General features: G+C 41.9%; 1 protein-coding gene across 2 annotated transcripts in view; it reads left to right on the top strand.

The window, feature by feature from the left end:
- Positions 1–412: 412 nt before the first annotated feature.
- Positions 413–22,518, top strand: part of LOC311122425 (uncharacterized protein) — a 36,325-nt gene continuing 14,219 nt past the window's right edge. Inside the window, exons 1-6 of one of the 2 annotated variants that reach the window (XM_084196782.1) lie at positions 413–531; positions 1,577–1,761; positions 2,663–2,785; positions 3,581–5,300; positions 7,944–8,054; positions 21,152–21,287. In XM_084196782.1, the coding sequence (XP_084052908.1) occupies positions 1,618–1,761; positions 2,663–2,785; positions 3,581–5,300; positions 7,944–8,054; positions 21,152–21,287 (2,234 nt within the window). In that variant the 5' untranslated portion in view covers positions 413–531; positions 1,577–1,617. The other variant, XM_084196781.1, reaches the window with a different exon arrangement.

Below are 22,518 nucleotides of genomic sequence, written 5' to 3'. Positions count from 1 at the left end.
GAAGCCTTTTTGGCCATTAGAGTCCTCTATCATTCTCTATGACCAGTCTAGCCAATAAGGTGTTATACATTGTGTGGCCTGTGGGAGGTGGTACACCAACGCCTTTTTCTCCGTTCGAAGGGAAGGTAAAGTTAACTATGTAACCGGCGCAAAGCGATTGTCACTAGCTACCACAGACACAAAGTCATAAACCCCGCCCATTTCTACAATTTATCTTCTTAAAATCTGATTTTCAACCTAACCCTAAACCCACTGCAAACCTTAGGCCTAAAAAGACCAAAAAAATCTCAAGACCTAAATGCTCATTTTAGTTTTCATGAATTCTTACGATAAAACCAATTTTGACTTTGTGTCGGAGCTATCTAGTGGAAACGGCAACTAGCCCCCAACCGGAAACACAACGTTTCGACCCCGAAAGAGCGGTGCACATGGAAACACACCGCCGACCGGAGTTGATGAATGAATTAACTTCAGATGGATTATTGTGATCATATTCAACTCTAAATTTGATAGAATAAGCTCTTTACCGAGGTAGGGTAAAATAATAGCAAGGTTTGAGGTCTAGCGTTTTCTCTAACTACTCGCTCAATAGCATGGCATTGCTAACAAGCTAGCATTAACCACCACGTTATAGCTAACGTTACTATTTTTCTGTGTTAGTTTCATAAGGTAGCTAGCTATCACAGCAACATTAAATCCTATTCCCTGCATGGTCATATCAACTATGTTTCGGACATGATTATGGGTGTAGGTAACGTTTAGCCATTAGCAAACGTTAGATATCCAAACGTAATGCCAACGTTTTGCTGCGTGTACTTTGCCAATGTGGCGTCTGTCTGCGTGACAATTGTTATCTTTGATTAAAGTTAACTAACGCCTAGGAAGTTCTCATTCACCAGCTCTGCGAGCGTTATAATGTCACAATACGTTAATTGAATTTCGCTGAGAAACTATCTTGATTTACTCCCGTTACGGCCTTCAAAAAAAGGTCTAAATAAATAGGTCCAATAAAAATATTAGCTCAAATACTTATTTTGTATATCCTGTGACTATCAATCGTCCGTAAAATATCTGTGTAAATCAATTGGTCCCGATTAAGCATGAACAACAGTACAACTATAAAACTCTAAGAACCAAAATAACTTCTCATTGGCTTATCATTATTATAACGTCTATTTTAACTCTTGCAGAGCTGGTGAATTTGAGTTTGAATCGGAGCATTCTGGGCTTTAGAGGTCCCTAACGCACAGATACTGGTTGAACTAGGTAAATACTTAATTTATAAGTATGTATTTTATATATTTAATCATGTAACCATGTATTCTACCCCTGAAAGAGAATGCTTAGCTATATTAATATTCAGTTCTGCTGGCTAGAATAGGGCTGTGTAGTCAATAGTGTGCACATCTGAATAAATATGGTAGTCAATCGCAGGTGTCTTGTCAGTAGGCTGGCGTTCCATTGGCTGATATGGGTTCATTCTCTGACTGTCTTCTTCTTCTTCTTTAGATATACACTACTCACTGTACCTAACATATTCTGCTTTGTTTTTGTTGTCCCCTTCCCTCCCTCATAGCCTACCATGCTGAGGTGGTGAGACTGGGTGTTCACAGTGATATGGTAATGTGTAGTGAATGGCGCCGGACACTGACAGCACAGGACACAACAACAACAACAAGGAACAGCAGTGATTTGCCTGTGATGAGTGGCGAAGGCACTGGTTTGGGGGCCCTTGGCCCGCTAGCGGGGTATTGGGAAAAAGTCAGTTGAACTCGTATTGTCTTCCTCTCACTTACTGTCACTTGTGCAAAGCTATTTTGGGTCAGAGAGATGCTGTCTGATTGGGCAGGCAGAATCCTCTTGTATCCAAAATCAAAGTTTAAAAAAAGACAAACTCAACAAAACAAAGAAACTGAAACTTTGGTTTCAAAAGGCGGAAGGTTTTGATCTGTTGTGTGTGGGTGTTTTTGAGGGTTAGATTGATTGACATGCTGCCTGGTACAATGCTCAACTTAAAAATTATTCTCATATCGACTGGATTGATACTCCACTGTACTAAACGATATCTTGAGATACACTAAAAAAATCAATGATACTGTGTACTCTAATCTGATACTCCAGTGTACTATATTTTACATTTTAGTCATTTAGCAGATGTTCTTATCCAGAGCGACTTAGTTAGTGAGTGCATACATTTTTCATTCTGACATTGAGATACTCTCTGATTCTAAATGATACCGTGTACGATACTCTGTGATGGCACTAAATTATATTTTGACGATGCAAGTATCGGGATATATTTTCCCATGCATTAAATGAAAACACGAAGCAGACTATACTCTTTGGGCCTTTAAAAACCTGCTGTATGTAAAATATTGTGTGCTATAGCTTGAAAAATAAATAAATGTGACTCTGGATGACAACATAATGTTTGTTTACAACATTAGGGCTGTCTTCCTAAAGAAGTTAAATATGCTTCATGTTTTGTCTTCTTGCCAAGATACTAACGAGTATCACGATACTGGTGATACTCTATTGTACTCAACTTTACTCAATGATACTGTACAATACTCTGTGTAATTACTGTATGTGGTTGACCAGGTTGCCCTCCCCTACTGATATCTATCAGGGTATTAACATATTTTGTGATTGGTCCCTGCAGATCCAGGAGCGCTCAGCTTTGTTGGAGACCTGTCCATGGTGTGCTGCTAAAGGACAGACTCAGGCCCTGCGCTCCTACAGGATCAACTTCCAGGAGTTCATCACTCTCTGCACTGACCCACAGGTAGGGTATCGTTAAAACACACACATGCGCTCACTCACTCACTTACACACACACACACACACACACACACAGATGTGCGCACACAATCAGCACAACGTCAACAAAAACAGTGGGGTATTTCACAAAGCAGGATCAATGAGTGAATCCTAAACTGTCTGAACAAGACACCAGTTGTAGTAGTTTCCTAAAGAAACCTCTGAACAAGACACCAGTTTTAGTAGTTTCCTAAAGAAACCTCTGAACAAGACACTAGTTTTAGTAGTTTCCTAAATAAACCTCTGAACAAGACACTAGTTTTAGTTTCCTAAATTAACCTCTGAACAAGACACCAGTTTTAGTAGTTTCCTAAATAAACCTCTGAACAAGACACTAGTTTTAGTTTCCTAAAGAAACCTCTGAACAAGACACTAGTTTTAGTAGTTTCCTAAAGAAACTGTGTCCTGTGTCTGGGTTTGCTTTGTTGTCCGGCATAGTGGCAGTATTATGGCTGAATTCTGTGTTACTGTCGGTAGTAAATGCAGTCAGAAACTGTGCTAAAGTATCCTTTCACTCTGCTACTTTATAGTGTGAGTGTTGTCCTGTAGTGTTGTCATTCAATGCAAGAGTGAATACAAGTAGTAGGGTCAAGAAACAATATGAAGTCAATGTGAAGTTTGAACTTCCCAGACAGTTGCCCATAATTATTTCTTAATTCAACCACGCCTCTTGCCAGGCCATCCTTTTTAATTAAGAATTGACTTGCCTGTTTTAAATAAACAAATGCATCAGAGTAACCTCTCCCCCTCTACCCTACAGTGCCTGTTTCCCCTGGTCTCCAGGCCTTTGGAGGATGTCCTGGACAGCCTCGTACCCCCTCTACTCCGAACTCAGACGGGGAACAAGAGGAAGAGCCCCTGCGGGTTGGAGAACGGAGACCCTGTACCTTCCCCCAAACGTGCACGATCGGTGGATTCAGAAGTGGCAGAGGAGGCCGTATCACAGAGTGGAGCTCTATCAGTCAGCAGCATCGCCAACAAACTCAATGGGGGAGAAGAGTGCTTTAATGGGAAGAAGCGTGCAGTACAGAAGGAAAGAATCAGCCAGTCAGAACACACCGACATGGATGTGGTGGATAAAACCCTCAAACACCCACTTCCTGAGACTGAGAGGGGAGGGGCCAACGGATACCACAAGGATTCTGGTTGGTCGATGCCAGAAGAAATGAACCAGGAAGTCCTAGAAGAGGAAGAAGATGGTGTCTTTCTCCCAGAGGAGGGTACACCTACCTTAGACAAGGGTTTGCCTCTCCAAGAGAAGACTGTACCGGTCTTACAGGTGGCCGTTTCTGTTGTAGAGCCTACCGTAGAGACTGAAGGTGCACCAAAGGTGGTTAAGATTATCTCTACCTTAGAGGAGGCTGTATTTGCCCTAGAGAAGACTTTATCTGCCCCGCAGGTAGCCATTTCTGTCCATGAGAAGATTTCACCTCCCTTACACGTGGCCGTTTCTGCCTCAACGTCTGCCCCAGAGAAACCGTTGGCCAAGGCTGCCTTAGTGGAAGTTACACCAGCACATCAGAAGGTTAACCCTCCCTTACAGGACACAGTCTCTCTCCTAGAGGCTCTGACTGCCCCAGGGGAAGCTACACCAGCACATCAGAAGGTTAACCCTCCCTTACAAAGGACTGTGTCTGCACCCGAGGATGGTGTGTCTGCACCCGAGAAGGTGGGGACACCTGCCATGGAAGCTGTCCTCGTGTTGCAGGAAGCTCTGACCGTCTTAGAGGAGGCTTCACCTGGCATTAACAAGGGTCTCTCTGTCTTAGAGAAAGGTGAGGAAGAGGAGTGTTTAATGGAGGAGGAGGAGGAAGAAGTGGTTACACTTGTGGCCTTGGAGGCTGTCCCTGCCTCAGAGAAAGACGAGGAGCAGGTGGATGATGAGTACGGAGAGGAGGATCTGCCTGTCTTTGACGAGGAAGAGGAGGAAGAGTGCCCACCAGAGGTGATGTGTAGGCCCTGTAGTGTGGACCTCAGTCAGAGCAAAGTGCCTGTTGAAGTTCATGTTGTGGGGGATGATGATGATGAAGATGCTGGTCCTATCAGAGCTAGAAGAAGAGCTCAGAACGCCCGGCAACTAATCAGTAGCGAGGACGAGATGACTGACGCAACCATGGAAACGGAACAGGAAGGAAGCGTCACGGAGGAAGTGGAAGTCGTGGCACCACCGCTGAAAAAGAAAATGGGCCGGCCGAGAAAGACTCCTATTATTAAATACACGCAGGAAGTGGGTCCCCACTTTGACCCGGAAGTTATCTTGACTGGGGAGTTGGTCCCGGTTCCCGGGCCTCACCTGTTCTGGAGGAATGAGAACAGTCTGTGTTGGCTGGACACCTTGCTGGTAGCGCTGGTCCACTGTCGCACCCTGAGGGACAGACGACCCACCAAGAGGCCCACTGTAGGTCAACCTGTCTGGGACCTGTGTGAGAGATATGACCGGGCCTGTGGTCTCATTACAGCCTACCAACACACTGACGCAGGTGGGTGGACTTATCTATTTAGTAAGGTTTATTTGAATTGATGTAGAACATTGGCAGCTAAGAGCTGAATATCTATTTGGAATGGGAATGAATGTAGCCGTGTTCTACTAAGCTATATGGAATTGTTTTAAGAAGGTCATACCAAGGACCATTTAGCTATTTGAGTTAGAATTCTAAGACCCCTTGAAGTATACATTTTTTTACTGCTATTAGACTAAAACAAACGCATTGAATAAAAGATTCAATACATGGAACAAACAATAGATTCCCCAAAAAAATCCTAAGGAAGTTTGTTCTGAAGTGTCTGTCCTATATCTGAGAGATATAGATCAGGATTTATTTATTTTTATTTTTTAACATGGATTTAACCCCTTATTTTAGGCACTAAACAGTCACCATATACAGTACCAGTCAAAAGTTTGGAAACACATACTCATTCCAGCGCTTTTCTTTATTTTTACTATTTTCGACATTGTAGAATAACAGTGAAGACATCAAAACTATGAAATAACACATATGGAATCATGTAGTAACCAAAAAAGTGTTAAACAAATCAAAATATATGTTATATTTGAGATTCTTCAAATAGCCACCCTTTGCCTTGATGACAGCTTTCCACACTCTTGGCATTCTCTCAACCAGCTTCACCTGGAATGCTTTTCCAACAGTCTTGAAGGAGTTCCCACATATGCTGAGCACTTGTTGGCTGCTTTTCCTTCACTCTGCCGTCCGACTCATCCTAAACCATCTCAATTGGGTTGAGGTCGGGGGATTGTGGAGGCCAGGTCATCTGATTCAGCACTCCATCACTTTCCTTCTTGGTAAAATAGCCCTTACCCAGCCTGGAGGTGTCTTGGGTCATTGTCCTGTTGAAAAACAAATGATAGTCCCACTAAGCCCAAACCAGATGGGATGGCGTATCGTTGCAGAATGCTGTGGTAGCCATGCTGGTTAAGTGTGCCTTGAATTCTAAATAAATCACAGACAGTGTCATCAGCAAAGCACCCCCACACCATAACACCTCCATGCTTCACGGTGGGAAATACACATGTGGAGATCATCCGTTCACCCACACCACGTCTCACAAAGACACGGCGGTTGGAACCAATAATCTCCAATTTGGACTCCAGACCAAAGGACACATTATACCGGTCTAATGTCCATTGCTCATGTTTCTTGGCCCAAGCAGGTGTCTTCTTCTTATTGGTGTCCTTTAGTAGTGGTTTCTTTGCAGCAATTCGACCATGAAGGCCTGATTCACACAGTCCCCTCTGAACAGTTGATGTTGAGATGTGTCTGTTACTTGAACTCTGTGTAGCATTTATTTGTGCTGCAATTTCTGAGGCTGGTAACTCTAATGAACTTATCCTCTGCAGCAGAGGTAACTCTGGGTCTTCCATTCCTGTGGTTGACCTCATGAGAGCCAGTTTCATCATAGCGCTTGATTGTTTTTGCGACTGCACTTGAAGAAAAGTTCTGGAAATGTTCCGCACTGACTGACCTTCATGTCTTACAGTAATGATGGACTGTCGTTCCTCTTTGCTTATTTGAGCTGTTCTTGCCATAATATGGACTTGGTCTTTTACCAAATAGGGCTATCTTCTGTATAACCCCCCTACCTTGTCACAACACAACTGATTGGCTCAAACGCATTAAGAAGGAAAGGAATTCCACAAATTGACTTTTAAGAAGGCACACCTGTTAATTGAAATGCATTCAAGGTGACTACCTCATGAATCTGGTTGAGAGAATGCAGAGAGTGTGCAAAGCTGTCATCAAGGCAAAGGGTGGCTATTTGAAGAATCTCAAATATATAACATGTATTTTGATTTTACACTTTTTTGGTTACTACATGATTCCATATGTGTTATTTCATAGTTTTGATGTCTTCACTATTATTCTACAATGTAAAAATAGAGAAAAACCCTTGAATGAGTAGGTGTGTCCAAACTTTTGACTGGTAGTGTAAACTTCCATGCATTTTTTCAACTGGTACCGGGGGACCTTCAGACAAGTCTCCTGAGGCCTGTGGGCGTCCTAGAGCAAAACAACGTACATGTTCGTGAGAGTCTCACCTTTCCACAGATGGATCATATTAGTGTGTAATCCAAGCTGTTCGAATGCTACAGACAGAAGTTGGCAGATTGACTGTACCGATTTCAGACGAGTCCCAAGACGCCTGTGGAGGTCCTAGAGCAAAATGGAGAACATCGTCTTCCTGAGTCTCATTTTGTGAGAAGACCAATTTTCGTGATGTCTCATGGTCTGCCAATCACCACTCTAGCTCTGTCACCTATTTTCACAGATACGGAAGTGCGACATCGGCGGATGCGGTGGATTGAGACTCATCCAATGCAACAACAAAATATATCTCTAGCTTAAACTGATGGATTTGTATGGGATAAAAAAAATGCTAATTAGATTTCCACGGGGGTGTGGACATCGACTCTAGGGGGGGTTTAACCAAGCTGCCTTCAGCAGAGTTTCTTGTGTTTTGATCTATTTCCCAATCCTAAATACAGAACTCAATTTGACTTTGGACTGCCTTTCACTTTCCAAAGAAGTAAAAAAAACATGTGTTTTTGTGCTGCCAGAATGCCATGTTTACACCTGTGTGTTTCTCTCCCTCTCATCTCTCTCCAGACGGAGTAGTCAGAGTGCCCTCTGCGGTGTTACAGAGGGTCCAGACGGAGATGCAGACCGCCAGGATGTCCATCTTTAAACTGCTGGAGCCTCTACTGAAATGCAAACTGGGTAAGAACCTGTCTGGGAAATCATAGAGGGCGTTGGGTGATGGCTCTCGGCAGTTCATAGATCAACAAACGTGTGAAAGCTCCGGATAAGAGCATCTGCAAAATGACTCGTGCAATTTGGGCTTTTTGTTCACGTGACCTTATCTTATCTACTTAGTCTAAAGTAATATACAGTGCCTTCAGAAAGTATTCATACCCCTTGACTTACTCCCCAAAAAATTGTTACAGCCTGAATTCAATTTTTTTTCTGTGCAAATGTATTAAATTAAATACAGAAATATTTCATTGACATAAGTATTCACACCCCCTGAGTTAATACTATATAGAAGCACCTGTGGCAGTGATTACAGCTGTAAGTCTTTCTGGGTAAGTCTCTTAAGAGCTTTCCAAACCTGGATTGTGCAACATTTGCCCATTTTATTCTTTTAAAAATTATTTGAGTTCTGTCAAATAGGTTGTTGATCATTGTTCGACAACCATTTTCAGTTCTTGCCATAGATTTTCAAGGCGATTTAAGTCAAAACTGGAACTCGGCCACTCAGGAACATTCACTGTCTTTTTGGTAAGCAACTCTAACGTAGATTTGGCCTTGTGTTTTAGGTTATTGTCCTGCTGAAAGGTGAATTTGTCTCCCAGTGTCTGGTGGAAAGGAGACTGAACTAGGTTTTCCTCTATGATTATGCCTGTGCTTAGCTCCATTCCGTTTCTTTTTTATCCTGAAAAACATCCCAGTCCTTAATGGTTACAAGCATACCCATAACATGATGCAGCCACCACTATGCTTGAAAAAAAAAGTTACTTGCTTTGCCACATTATTTGCACTATTGCTTTAGTTCCTTGTTGCAAACAGGATGCATGTTTTGGAATACGCTTTACATTTACATTTTAGTCATTTAGCAGACGCAGATTTGAACGTTATTGGGGTTGAATACTAATTGACTTGTTGACATTTCAGCTTTTAATTAATTTGTAAGAACTTTGAATAACCTAATATTGGGCGTATTGTGTGTAGGCCAGTGACCAAAAATCTCAATTGAATCCATTTTAAATTCAGGCTGTAACACAACAAAATGTGGGAAAAGTCTAGGGGTGTGACTACTTTCTGAAGGCACTGTATAATAAAGTCGTATATAATAATATACACTGAGTGTACAAAACATTAAGAACACCTGCTCTTTCCATGACATAGCTTTCACCTGGTCAGTCTATGATCCCTTATTGATGTCACCTGTTAAATCCACTTCAAATCAGTGTAGATGAAGGGGGGGAGACAGGTTAAAGAAGGATTTTTAAGCCTTGAGACAATTGAGACATGGATTGTGTATGTGTGCCATTCAGAGGGTGAATGGGCAAGACAAAATATTTAAGTGCCTTTGAACGGGGTATGGTAGTAGGTGCCAGGCGCACCGGTTTGTGTCAAGAACTGAGTGTACCAAACATTTTACATTTACGTCATTTAGCAGACGCTCTTATCCAGAGCGACTTACAAATTGGTGCATTCACCTTATAGCCAGTGGGATAAACACTTTACAATATGTTTTTTTGGGGGTGGGGTAAGGGGGGGTAGAAGGATTACTTTATCCTATCCCAGGTATTCCTTAAAGAGGTGGGGTTTCAAGTGTCTCGGGAAGGTGGTGAGTGACTCTGCTGTCCTAGCATCGTGAGGGAGCTTGTTCCACCATTGGGGTGCCAGAGCAGCGAACAGTTTGAGTGTACCAAACATTAGAAACACCTTCCTAATACCTTTTGACCTCAGAACAGTCTCAATTCGTCAGGGCATGGACTCAACATTGTGTCAAGTGTTCCACAGGGATGCTGGCCCATGTTGACTCCAATGCTTCCCACAGTTGTGTCTAGTTGTCTGGATGTCCTTTGTGTGGTGGGACCATTCTTGATACACACAGGAAACTGTTGAGCAGGAAAAACCCAGAAGCGTTGCAGTTCTTGACGCAAACCTGTGCGCCTGGCACCTACTACCATACCCCGCTCAAAGGCACCTAAATATTTTGTCTTGCCCATTCACCTTCTGAATGGCACATGTACACAATCCATGTCTCAATTGTCTCGAGGCTTAAAAATCCTTCTTTAATCTGAATGGCACATGTACACAATCCATGTCTCAATTGTCTCTAGGCTTAAAAATCCTTCTTTAACCTGTCTCCTCCCCTTCATATACCCTGATTTTGAAGTAGATTTAACAAGTGACATCAATAAGGGATCATAGCTTTCACCTGGTCAGTCTGTGCCATGGAAAGAGCAGGTGTTCTTGAGACTTTGTATACTGTGTACATTACAGTATATGCCATTTATCAGACACTATCCAAAGCGACTTACAGTCATGCAACATTTTATGTATGGGTGGTCCCGAGAATCAAACCCATATTGAGCTATAAAAGAGAGGCGTGAACAGACCTTCTCCCTGGGAGAATCTCAATTACATACTCATCGCGTCCTCTCTCCTCGCCGCCTCCTCAAAACCCGTTGGAGGAGAAGGTCAGAGGGGAGGGACCTCTGGCTTTCTCATCCAATGGGTTTTGAGGAGAGAGGGCGCGAGGAGTATGCAATTGAGATTGTCCCACTGTGTGCTCACTAAAGTTAACTTTCTCTGGCGGCTGTGTCGTCACGCGCTCCACGCAACAAACTTTTTTTTCCTGACTGGGAAATTTGGAATGCAACTCGAGGTAAGCAACCTGTGTTCAAAATAATGCTGTGATTTTATGTTTGATAAGAAGCAAATTATACTGTAGTTGCATGTATGTTTCAATAGCGCAAACTATCACACACAAAGTTATTAACGTTAACTAGCTAGCTATGTTAGCATCTAAGCTGGCAAGCTAACATTACCAGTGAATAATGGTGTACGTTTCTCATATCGAAATGAATGACTGAACAGAATGCGTCCTACAAATAGAATATCAGAGTTCAGAGTGTGATGTTAGATATGTCATATCAGAATGAGTGCTTCATCCAATAATATCACGTGTAACAACTGTGAGCAGCCAGCCACATCCCCTAACCAGCCATTAGTCTACTCAGCTGCTTCCCTCCAGACCCGGCGCCAGGATAAAGTGACTAAGGGGGCAGTTGAAATCGTTGAGGTGGCACAGTTTGTGGGGGTTCTTGCATTGGAATTATATAGAGTTCTGCTTAAATCGCTCAATACCACAAACAAAGTTAAAATGCTGAGACTCTGAGACCATTTAGTGCTTTTGAAGTGACATGCTACCTCCGCTGCGCTGTTGTTATGTGAATTATTAAACAAACTATTTCAGTGTCTCTGTGCGTCTCCCAAAAGGTTGTAAGTCTTTTGGGATTTAAGTAACGGACAGAGTTCCGATCTGCATAGTCAGAGATCTTTATTCATTGAGAATTCTGCCATCACAATTTCAGAGTCCATCTTTTATACTCATACGTCATACAAACATCCCTCCTCTCTGTAGGCAGGCTGTAGTTTTCCACTTTCAAACTGCTCTCCTAACCATTAGGTCACACACATACAGTGGGGAAAAAAAGTATTTAGTCAGCCACCAATTGTGCAAGTTCTCCCACTTAAAAAGATGAGAGAGGCCTGTAATTTTCATCATAGGTACACGTCAACTATGACAGACAAATTGAGAATTTTTTTTCCAGAAAATCACATTGTAGGATTTTTAATGAATTTATTTGCAAATTATGGTGGAAAATAAGTATTTGGTCACCTACAAACAAGCAAGATTTCTGGCTCTCACAGACCTGTAACTTCTTCTTTAAGAGGCTCCTCTGTCCTCCACTCGTTACCTGTATTAATGGCACCTGTTTGAACTTGTTATCAGTATAAACGACACCTGTCCACAACCTCAGTCACACTCCAAACTCCACTATGGCCAAGACCAAAGAGCTGTCAAAGGACAACAGAAACAAAATTGTAGACCTGCACCAGGCTGGGAAGACTGAATCTGCAATAGGTAAGCAGCTTGGTTTGAAGAAATCAACTGTGGGAGCAATTATTAGGAAATGGAAGACATACAAGACCACTGATAATCTCCCTCGATCTGGGGCTCCACGCAAGATCTCACCCTTGGGGTCAAGATGATCACAAGAACGGTGAGCAAAAATCCCAGAACCACACAGGGGGACCTAGTGAATGACCTGCAGAGAGCTGGGACCAAAGTAACAAAGCCTACCATCAGTAACACACTACGCCGCCAGGGACTCAAATCCTGCAGTGCCAGACGTGTCCCCCTGCTTAAGCCAGTACATGTCCAGGCCCGTCTGAAGTTTGCTAGAGTGCATTTGGATGATCCAGAAGAGGATTGGGAGAATGTCATATGGTCAGATGAAACCAAAATATAACTTTTTGGTAAAAACTCAACTCGTCGTGTTTGGAGGACAAAGAATGCTGAGTTGCATCCAAAGAACACCATACCTACTGTGAAGCATGGGGGTGGAAACATCATGCTTTGGGGCTGTTTTTCTGCAAAGGGACCAGGACGACTGATCCGTGTAAAGGAAAGAATGAATGGGGCCATGTATCGTGAGATTTTGAGTGAAAACCTTCCATCAGCAAGGGCATTGAAGATGAAACGTGGCTGGGTCTTTCAGCATGACAATGATCCCAAACACACCGCCCGGTCAACGAAGGAGTGGCTTCGTAAGAAGCATTTCAAGGTCCTGGAGTGGCCTAGCCAGTCTCCAGATCTCAACCCCATAGAAAATCTTTGGAGGGAGTTGAAAGTCCGTGTTGCCCAGCGACAGCCCCAAAACATCACTTCTCTAGAGGAGATCTGCATGAAGGAATGGGCCAAAAATACCAGCAACAGTGTGTGAAAACCTTGTGAAGACTTACAGAAAACGTTTGACCTGTGTCATTGCCAACAAAGGGTATATAACAAAGTATTGAGAAACTTTTGTTATTGACCAAATACTTATTTTTCGAATCGCATCGCAGTGGTTGTTTGCTGAAGTGGTAGTTGCTTGTTAAAAATGTAATGTAATACAATGGCAATTCTGGTTATAGGTTAAAATCCTACGCATGAACTGCCGACATTTTTACGCACATTAATTGATAATGATGGAAAATAAGATATGCAAGATATTTGAATAGATGTTTTTTTAAATAGCTATGTAAATATATTGAGGTGAGAGCATTGGAAATGCTTTTGGCGGTTGACCTGCTTCTGTTTTGTGGGTGGCACTATGTGATGTTTTCGATGGATGGGTCCTGGCCTCTCGGGGGCATAGGGATCCGGGGGGACAGGGGTGGTATACTGATCACTGGGATGACGGCCCAACTTGGGATGGGGAGTGGTTTTAGCGGGGGAATTGGTGGAGAACAATTGGAGGGTTAATTAGTAACATTGCAAATATCATGGTATAGTGATATGGACACTCAATCACTATGGTATTTTCTATTGGTAAATTTACAAACATATATAATGACAAATAGATTTGAAACGTGTATCTCATTATGGTATGTACTGAAATAAGTATAGCCAGTTGTAATTGTAATGGCTTAGCAGATAATAACAAAAGAACAATATTTACATGGCTCAAAGAGAAGGAATATAATATCTATTGTTTACAGGAAACCCATTCAACAATTCAAGATGAAGTTGCATGGAAAAAGGAATGGGGGGGCGAAATATACTTCTCCCATGGGCTAAGAAACTCAAAAGGGGTGATGATATTAATTAACAGTAATTTCGATCCGAATGTGCAAATTGTCCAAACAGATATGCAAGGTAGATGGATTATTTTAAATATGTTATTGGACCATAAACAAATATGCCTCATTAACCTTTCACGGACCAAATAATGATGATCCACACTTCTTTGACAAAATATATAATAAATTATCAACCCTGCAAGCAATACAAGACTCTATTATTATGGTGGGAGATTATAATACTGTATTAAATAGCTCATTGGACCGTAAAGGAAATCACACTACAAACTATCACCCTCATGCTCTTAAGGAAATCGTGAATGTCATGGATACATTAGAACTAGTAGTTATATGGTGGCTTAAATATCCTGATTTAGTGAGATACAGTGGGGAGACAAGTATTTGATACACTGCTGATTTTGCAGGTTTTCCTACTTACAAAGCATGTAGAGGTCTGTAATTTTTATCATAGGTACACTTAAACTGTGAGAGACGGAATCTATAACAAAAATCCAGAAAATCACATATGATTTTTAAGTAATTAATTTGCATTTTATTGCATGACATAAGTATTTGATCACCTACCAACCAGTAAGAATTCCGGCTCTCACAGACCTGTTCATTTTTCTTTAAGAAGCCCTCCTGTTCTCCACTCATTACCTGTATTAACTGCTCCTGTTTGAACTCGTTACCTGTATAAAAGACACCTGTCCACCCACTCAATCAGACTCCAACCTCTCCACAATGGCCAAGACCAGAGAGCTGTGTAAGGACATCAGCGATAAAATTGTAGACCTGCACAAGGCTGGGATGGGCTACAGGACAATAGGCAAGCAGCTTGGTGAGAAGGCAACAACTGTTGGCGCAATTATTAGAAAATGGAAGAAGTTCAAGATGACGGTCAATCCCCCTCGGTCTGGGGCTCCATGCAAGATCTCACCTCGTGGGGCATCAATGATCATGAGGAAGGTGAGGGATCAGACCAGAACAACACGGCAGGACCTGGTCAATGACCTGAAGAGAGCTGGGACCACAGTCTCAAAGAAAACCATTAGTAACACATTACGCCGTCATGGATTAAAATCCTGCAGCGCACGCAAGGTCCCCCTGCTCAAGCCAGCGCATGTCCAAGCCCGTCTGAAGTTTGCCAATGACCATCTGGATGATCCAGAGGAGGAATGGGAGAAGGTCATGTGGTCTGATGAGACAAAAATAGAGCTTTTTGGTCTAAACTCCACTCGCCGTGTTTGTAGGAAGAAGGATGAGTACAACCCCAAGAACACCATCCCAACCGTGAAGCATGGAGGTGGAAACATCATTCTTTGGGGATGCTTTTCTGCAAAGGGGACAGGACGACTGCACCGTATTGAGGGGAGGATGGATGGGGCCATGTATCGTGAGATCTTGGCCAACAACCTCCTTCCCTCAGTAAGAGCATTGAAGATGGGTTGTGGCTGGGTCTTCCAGCATGAAAACGACCCGAAACACACAGCCAGGGCAACTAAGGAGTGGCTCCGTAAGAAGCATCTCAAGATCCTTGAGTGCCCTAGCCAGTCTCCAGACCTGAACCCAATAGAAAATCTTTGTAGGGAGCTGAAAGTCCGTATTGCCCAGCGACAGCCCCGAAACCTGAAGGATCTGGAGAAGGTCTGTATGGAGGAGTGGGCCAAAATCCCTGTTGCAGTGTGTGCAAACCTGGTCAAGACCTAGAGGAAACGTATGATCTCTGTAATTACAAACAAAGGTTTCTGTACCAAATATTAAGTTCTGCTTTTCTGATGTATCAAATACTTATGTCATGCATTAAAATGCAAATGAATTACTTAAAAATCATGCAATGTGATTTTCTGGATTTTTTTGATTCCTTCTCTCACAGTTGAAGTGTACCTATGATAAAAATTACAGACCTCCACATGCTTTGTAAGTAGGAAAACCTGCAAAATCAGCAGTGTATCAAATACTTGTTCTCCCCACGGTATACATGGCGGAGACTCAATCAAGCTAGTTGTCTTGACTTCTTTCTTATGTCATTGTCGTTGGCACCAAAAGTTTAAAAAGTGTTGATAGGGGACAGAATGCGGTCGGACCATCATATAATTGGCAAATACATTACTCTTACTGAATTTCCACGTGGGCGAGGATATTGGTAATTTAATCAAAGCCTATTGGATGATAACTTGTTTTTAACTAGGACAGAGGAATTTATAACTGATTTTTTCCAACATAACATAGGTACAGCAAATCCCCTTATTGTATGGGACACCTTTAAATGTGCCTTTTTAGAGGCCATGCAATTCAGTACTCATCTCGAAAACAAAAGCAATTTAGGTCAAAAGAGTCCATACTAACAAAGGAAATAGAAGGTCTAACAGAACAGATAGATAGCAATAAAAACTGTAACATAGAGGCTCAGAATAAATTAGAGGAAAAACAAAAAGAAAAGGAGAAACTTATTCAAGAAAGATCAAGTGTAATATATTATAAAAATAAAGCAAACTGGATGGAATATGGGGAAAAATGCACCAAATTCTTTTTTAATCTTCAACATAGGAATGCTACCAAAAATAATTTCTTGAAACTGGTTTCAAATGACGGAGTCACCCATGATTCACCAAATTATATTTTGAAGGAGGAAACAAAGTATTTTAAGTATATGTTTTCGTTTCAGTCGCCTCCATCTCCTCTAACTGAAGCAAATTGTAGAGATTTATTTTCTATTGATAATGTAAAATGAACAGCCCTACAGAAAGACTCATGTAAAGGGGAAATTACAGAGGAGGAACTTCTGGAAGCAATTAAAGACTTTAAGTCCGGGAAAACTCCAGGGTTGGATGGCATACCAGTCGAAGTATACCAAACCTTTTTTGATATACTTAGAGGACCGCTATTAGCATGTTTTAACCACTCCTATGTAAATGGTAGATTATCTGACACTCAAGAAGAAGGTCTGATTTCATTATTACTGATACAGGATACAAGTGGAAAATATAAAGATCCAGTCCATATAAAAAATTGGCGGCCCCTTACACTTCAGTGTTGTGATGCAAAAATTCTAGCAAAATGTATAGCGCATAGAATTAAAAAAGTATTGTCGGACATTATTCATTCTAATCAGACAGGTTATTACATGGGCGATACATTGGAGATAATATAAGGCAGTACTGGAAACAATAGGACACTATGAAAAATCTGTGAAACCAGGCCTACTATTCAAAGTAAACTTCGAAAAGGCATTTGATAAAGTACGACTGGGGTTTATATATAAATGGCTGGAGCATTTCAATTTTGGACAATCTCTTATAAATTGGGTTAAAATCATGTATAGTAACTCTAGGTGTAAAATAGTAAATAATGGCTATTTTTCAGAAAGTTTTAAACTGTCAAGAGGAGTGAAACAAGGTTGTCCACTATCGGCATATCTATTTATTATTGCTATCGAGATGTTAGCTATTAAAATCAGATCCAACAATAATATCAAGGGATTAGAAATCCAGGGCTTAAAAACAAAGGTGTCATTGTACGCTGATGATTCATGTTTTCTTTTAAATCCACAGCTTGAATCCCTCCACAGCCTCATAGAGGATCTAGATACATTTTCTAACCTCTCTGGATTACAACCAAATTATGATAAATGTACTATATTACATATTGGATCACAAAAAAATAAAAAATTTACATTACCATGTAGTTTACCAATAAAATGGTCAGATGGTGATGTGGATATACTCGGAATACATATCCCAAATGAAATAAATGATCTCACTCCAAAAAAATAAAATAGAAATTTAGCAAAAATAGATAAGATCTTGCTACCATGGAAAGGTGGGTGCCTGTCAATTTGTGGAAAAACCACCCTGATTAACTCTTTAGTATTATCCCAGTTTACCTATTTGCTTATGGTCTTGCCTACGCCTACCGAACATTTTTAAATTATATGAGAAAAAAATATTCCATTTTATTTGGAATGGCAAGCCAGACAAAATTAAACGGGCCTATTTATATAATGAATATGAATTAGGAGGACAGAAATTATTAAATATTAAAGCATTAGACCTATCACTAAAAGCTTCAGTCATACAAAAATTATACTTAAATCCGAACTGGTTCTCTAGCAAACTAGTAAGATTGTCTCAACCAATGTTCAAGAAGGGACCTTTTCCCTTAATTCAGATTACAACCCCTCACTTTCAGGTATTTGAAAAGGAAATCATCTTCCAAATATCACTATTTCTAAAACAAGTCATAGAAAGTTGGTTGCAATTTCAATTTAATCCTCCAGAAATGACAGAACAAATATTGCAACAAATATTGTGGTTAAACTCAAATATACTAATTGATTTTAAAAAAATATTTTTTTTTAGATAAAAAAAAAGAAGTAATCTTCGTAAATGATATTATCGGTAGGAATGGTGGAGTTATGTCGCACGTGCAGCTAACAAAAACATATGGAAATGTCTGCTCTACCCAAAATTACAACCAAATAATTGCAGCGTTACCGCAAAAATGGAAGAGGAAAGTGGAAGGAGGAAAAAGTAAGGAACTTGTCTGTCGGCCTTGCATTAAAGAACATAATTGGTTAAAGAAAATTGTGATAAAGTTTTCCAGTTTAATTTAAGGACCAAAAGATTGACAGCCGTCCCATATAGATTGCAAATTAGTTGGGAAGAGATTTTTGACGTACCAATTCCATGGCATAGTGTTTATGAACTGTTACGTAAAACAACGCCGGATTCAAAACTTAGAATTTTTCAATTTAAATTCTTATAACAAATTCTCGCTACCAATAGAATGTTATTTGTATGGGGTATACAACCTTCCCAGCTCTGCAGATTTGGCTGTGAAGAGACAGAATCATTAGATCATTTGTTTTGTTACTGTCCATTTGTAGCTTGTTTCTGGAAACAGGTCCGGGAATGGCTGAAGGATTGCAATATTTGCATGGCGCTGACCCTGCAGATAGCACTACTGGGTGATCTGAAAAGTCATAGTCAATCGATCAATAATATAATACTTTTAGCAAAAAAAAATATTTTCAATTCACAAACTGTAGAAACAATGAGAATAGAAAGGTTCAGAACTTTTGTAAAACATCACAGTACAGTTAAAAAAATATATGGCAAATAGAAATCCAATATGGATGGTGTTCAGAGATAGATGGGAGGTCTTGAATGGAGCTGAAGGATGGGACTAATAACAAGATAACTAGTGTAAGACATGCTGTGTCCATAATAAATATATAGGTTATATATTGTGAGCTTTTGTGAAAGAGCACTGTTAGAAAGATATGGCATATCGAAGCATACCAGATGGACATCATGAAAATGATCGGAGGAAGTTCAGGAGTAAAAGCAAACAAAATATATTTATTGACTGTGTCCATAAAATGTATATAGTATGTATAAGCATGAAGTAGAGGCCTAAGCATTGTTGTTCACTAGTTTACTCCAATTAGGGAAGGGATGGTGGGGTTGGAAGGTAATAAAGGGAAATATATATACACTGCTCAAAAAAATAAAGGGAACACTTAAACAACACAATGTAACTCCAAGTCAATCACACTTCAGTGAAATCAAACTGTCCACTTAGGGAGCAACACTGATTGACAATAAATGTCACATGCTGTTGTGCAAATGGAATAGACAACAGGTGGAAATTATAGGCAATTAGCAAGATACCCCCAATAAAGAAGTTGTTCTTCAGGTGGTGACCACAGACCACTTCTCAGTTCCTATGCTTCCTGGTTGATGTTTTGGTCACTTTTGAATGCTGGCGGTGCTTTCGCTCTAGTGGTAGCATGAGACGGAGTCTACAACCCACACAAGTGGCTCAGGTAGTGCAGCTCATCCAGGATGGCACATCAATGCGAGCTGTGGCAAGAAGGTATGCTGTGTCTGTCAGCATAGTGTCCAGAGCATGGAGGCGCTACCAGGAGACAGGCCAGTACATCAGGAGACGTGGAGGAGGCCGTAGGAGGGCAACAACCCAGCAGCAGGACCGCTACCTCCGCCTTTGTGCAAGGAGGAGCAGGAGGAGCACTGCCAGAGCCCTGCAAAATGACCTCCAGCAGGCCACAAATGTGCATGTGTCTGCTCAAACGGTCAGAAACAGACTCCATGAGGGTGGTATGAGGGCCCGACGTCCACAGGTGGGGGTTGTGCTTACAGCCCAACACCGTGCAGGACGTTTGGCATTTGCCAGAGAACACCAAGATTGGCAAATTCGCCACTGGCGCCCTGTGCTCTTCACAGATGAAAGCAGGTTCACACTGAGCGCGTGACAGACGTGACAGTCTGGAGACGCCGTGGAGAACGTTCTGCTGCCTGCAACATCCTCCAGCATGACCGGTTTGGCGGTGGGTCAGTCATGGTGTGGGGTGGCATTTCTTTGGGGGGCCGCATGTGCTTGCCAGAGGTAGCCTGACTGCCATTAGGTACCGAGATGAGATCCACAGACCCCTTGTGAGACCATATGCTGGTGCGGTTGGCCCTGGGTTCCTCCTAATGCAAGACAATTCTAGACCTCATGTGGCTGGAGTGTGTCAGCAGTTCCTGCAAGAGGAAGGCATTGATGCTATGGACTGGCTCGCCCATTCCCCAGACCTGAATCCAATTGAGCACATCTGGGACATCATGTCTCGCTCCATCCATCAACGCCACATTGCACCACAGACTTTAGTCCAGGTCTGGGAGGAGATCCCTAAGGAGACCATCCGCCACCTCATCAGGAGCATGCCCAGGCGTTGTAGGGAGGTCATACAGGCACGTGGAGGCCACACACACTACTGAGCATCATTTTGCGGAGATCTGCATGGAGGAATGGGCCAAAATACCAGCAACAGTGTGTGAAAACCTTGTGAAGACTTACAGAAAACGTTTGACCTGTGTCATTGCCAACAAAGGGTATATAACAAAGTATTGAGAAACTTTTGTTATTGACCAAATACTTATTTTCCACCATAATTTGCAAATAAATTCATTACAAATCCTACAATGTGATTTTCTGGATTTTATTTTCTCATTTTGTCTGTCATAGTTGACGTGTACCTATGATGAAAATTACAGGCCTCTCATATTTTTAAGTGGGAGAATTTGCACAATTGGTGGCTGACTAAATAATTGTTTTCCCCACTGTATATATATATATATATATATATATATATATATATGTATATATATTTGTGTGTGTGTATGTGTATGTGTATGTATGTGTGTATATATGTATATGTGTATATATATATATATATATATATATATATATATATATATATATATATATATATATATACACAAATATTAAATATTCCAGCATCTCAACTGTCTCTTAAATTCAGAACTAACACAAACATTCAACCATTGATTCCAAATTGACCTGATTTGACTTTTAGTGAGCTGACCCTGATTTTTTTTAGCCCTGACCTCACCCTGCCCCCTGCTGTTTTGTCTCCTCTCCTGCAGGTCAGAATGAGACGCCGGTGTTCGCCCTGCCTCTCCTCCTCAGGGCTGACTCATGGGCCGAGCCTCTTTTCCAGCAAGCATATGAGTGGCAGTTTGAGTGTATCTCAACAACCTGCCAGCACGCCACCAACACCAAGTAACTATCTCCTTACTCCTGAGTGGCGCAGTGGTCTAAGGCACTGCATCGCAGTGCTAACTGTGTCACTAGAGATCCTGGTTCGAATCCAGGCTCTGTCGCAGCCGGCCGCGACCGGGAGACTCATGGGCGGCGCACAATTGGCCCAGCGTCGTCCAGGTTAGGGGAGGGAATGGCCGGCCGGGATGTAGCTCAGTTGATAGAGCATGGCGTTTGCAACGCCAGGGTTGTGGGTTCGATTCCCACGGGGGGCCAGTATAAAAAAATATGTATTCACTAACTGTAAGTCGCTCTGGATAAGAGCGTCTGCTAAATGACTAAAATGTAAATGTAAATGTCTGTTTTACACTATTTTAATGTATCTATCAGGGATATATCATAAAGGTCTATAAGTGGCAGGTTGAGTGTATCTCAACAACTTGTCAACAAGCCACCAAGTAAGAGCCACCTTTTAACTTTTAGGGTCAGGTTTCTGGACATAGATATAACCTAGTCTTGGACTAAGAAGCACTTTCAATGGAGAATCTCCATCTCTCATGGAGAATCTTCATCTGTCTATCAGTGATTTAGTGATCAATATCATTATTAGTCGTTATCTTAGAAGTTCTGTGTTTGACTGTTTCCAACGTTCTTTAGTTTTCATAAGAAGCCTCTGGTAGTCCTACAGCAATACTGTAGACCAGGGTTGCCCAACCCTGTTCCTGGAGAGCTACCCTCCTGTAGGTGTTCGCTCCAACCCTGTTCCTGGAGAGCTACCCTCCTGTAGGTTTTAACTCCAACCCTGTTCCTGGAGAGCTACCCTCCTGTAGGTTTTAACTCCAACCCTGTTCCTGGAGAGCTACCCTCCTGTAGGTTTTAACTCCAACCCTGTTCCTGGAGAGCTACCCTCCTGTAGGTGTTCGCTCCAACCCTGTTCCTGGAGAGCTACCCTCCTGTAGGTGTTCGCTCCAACCCTGTTCCTGGAGATCTACCCTCCTGTAGGTTTTAACTCCAACCCTGTTCCTGGAGAGCTACCCTCCTGTAGGTTTTAACTCCAACCCTGTTCCTGGAGAGCTACCCTCCTGTAGGTGTTCGCTCCAACCCTGTTCCTGGAGAGCTACCCTCCTGTAGGTTTTAACTCCAACCCTGTTCCTGGAGAGCTACCCTCCTGTAGGTGTTCGCTCCAACCCTGTTCCTGGAGAGCTACCCTCCTGTAGGTTTTAACTCCAACCCTGTTCCTGGAGAGCTACCC

This window comes from Coregonus lavaretus (genome assembly GCF_964263955.1).
Source record: "Coregonus lavaretus genome assembly, contig: HAP1_SCAFFOLD_621, whole genome shotgun sequence".
NCBI classification, from domain to species: domain Eukaryota; kingdom Metazoa; phylum Chordata; class Actinopteri; order Salmoniformes; family Salmonidae; genus Coregonus; species Coregonus lavaretus.
This window is presented reverse-complemented; position numbering and strand designations above follow the sequence as displayed.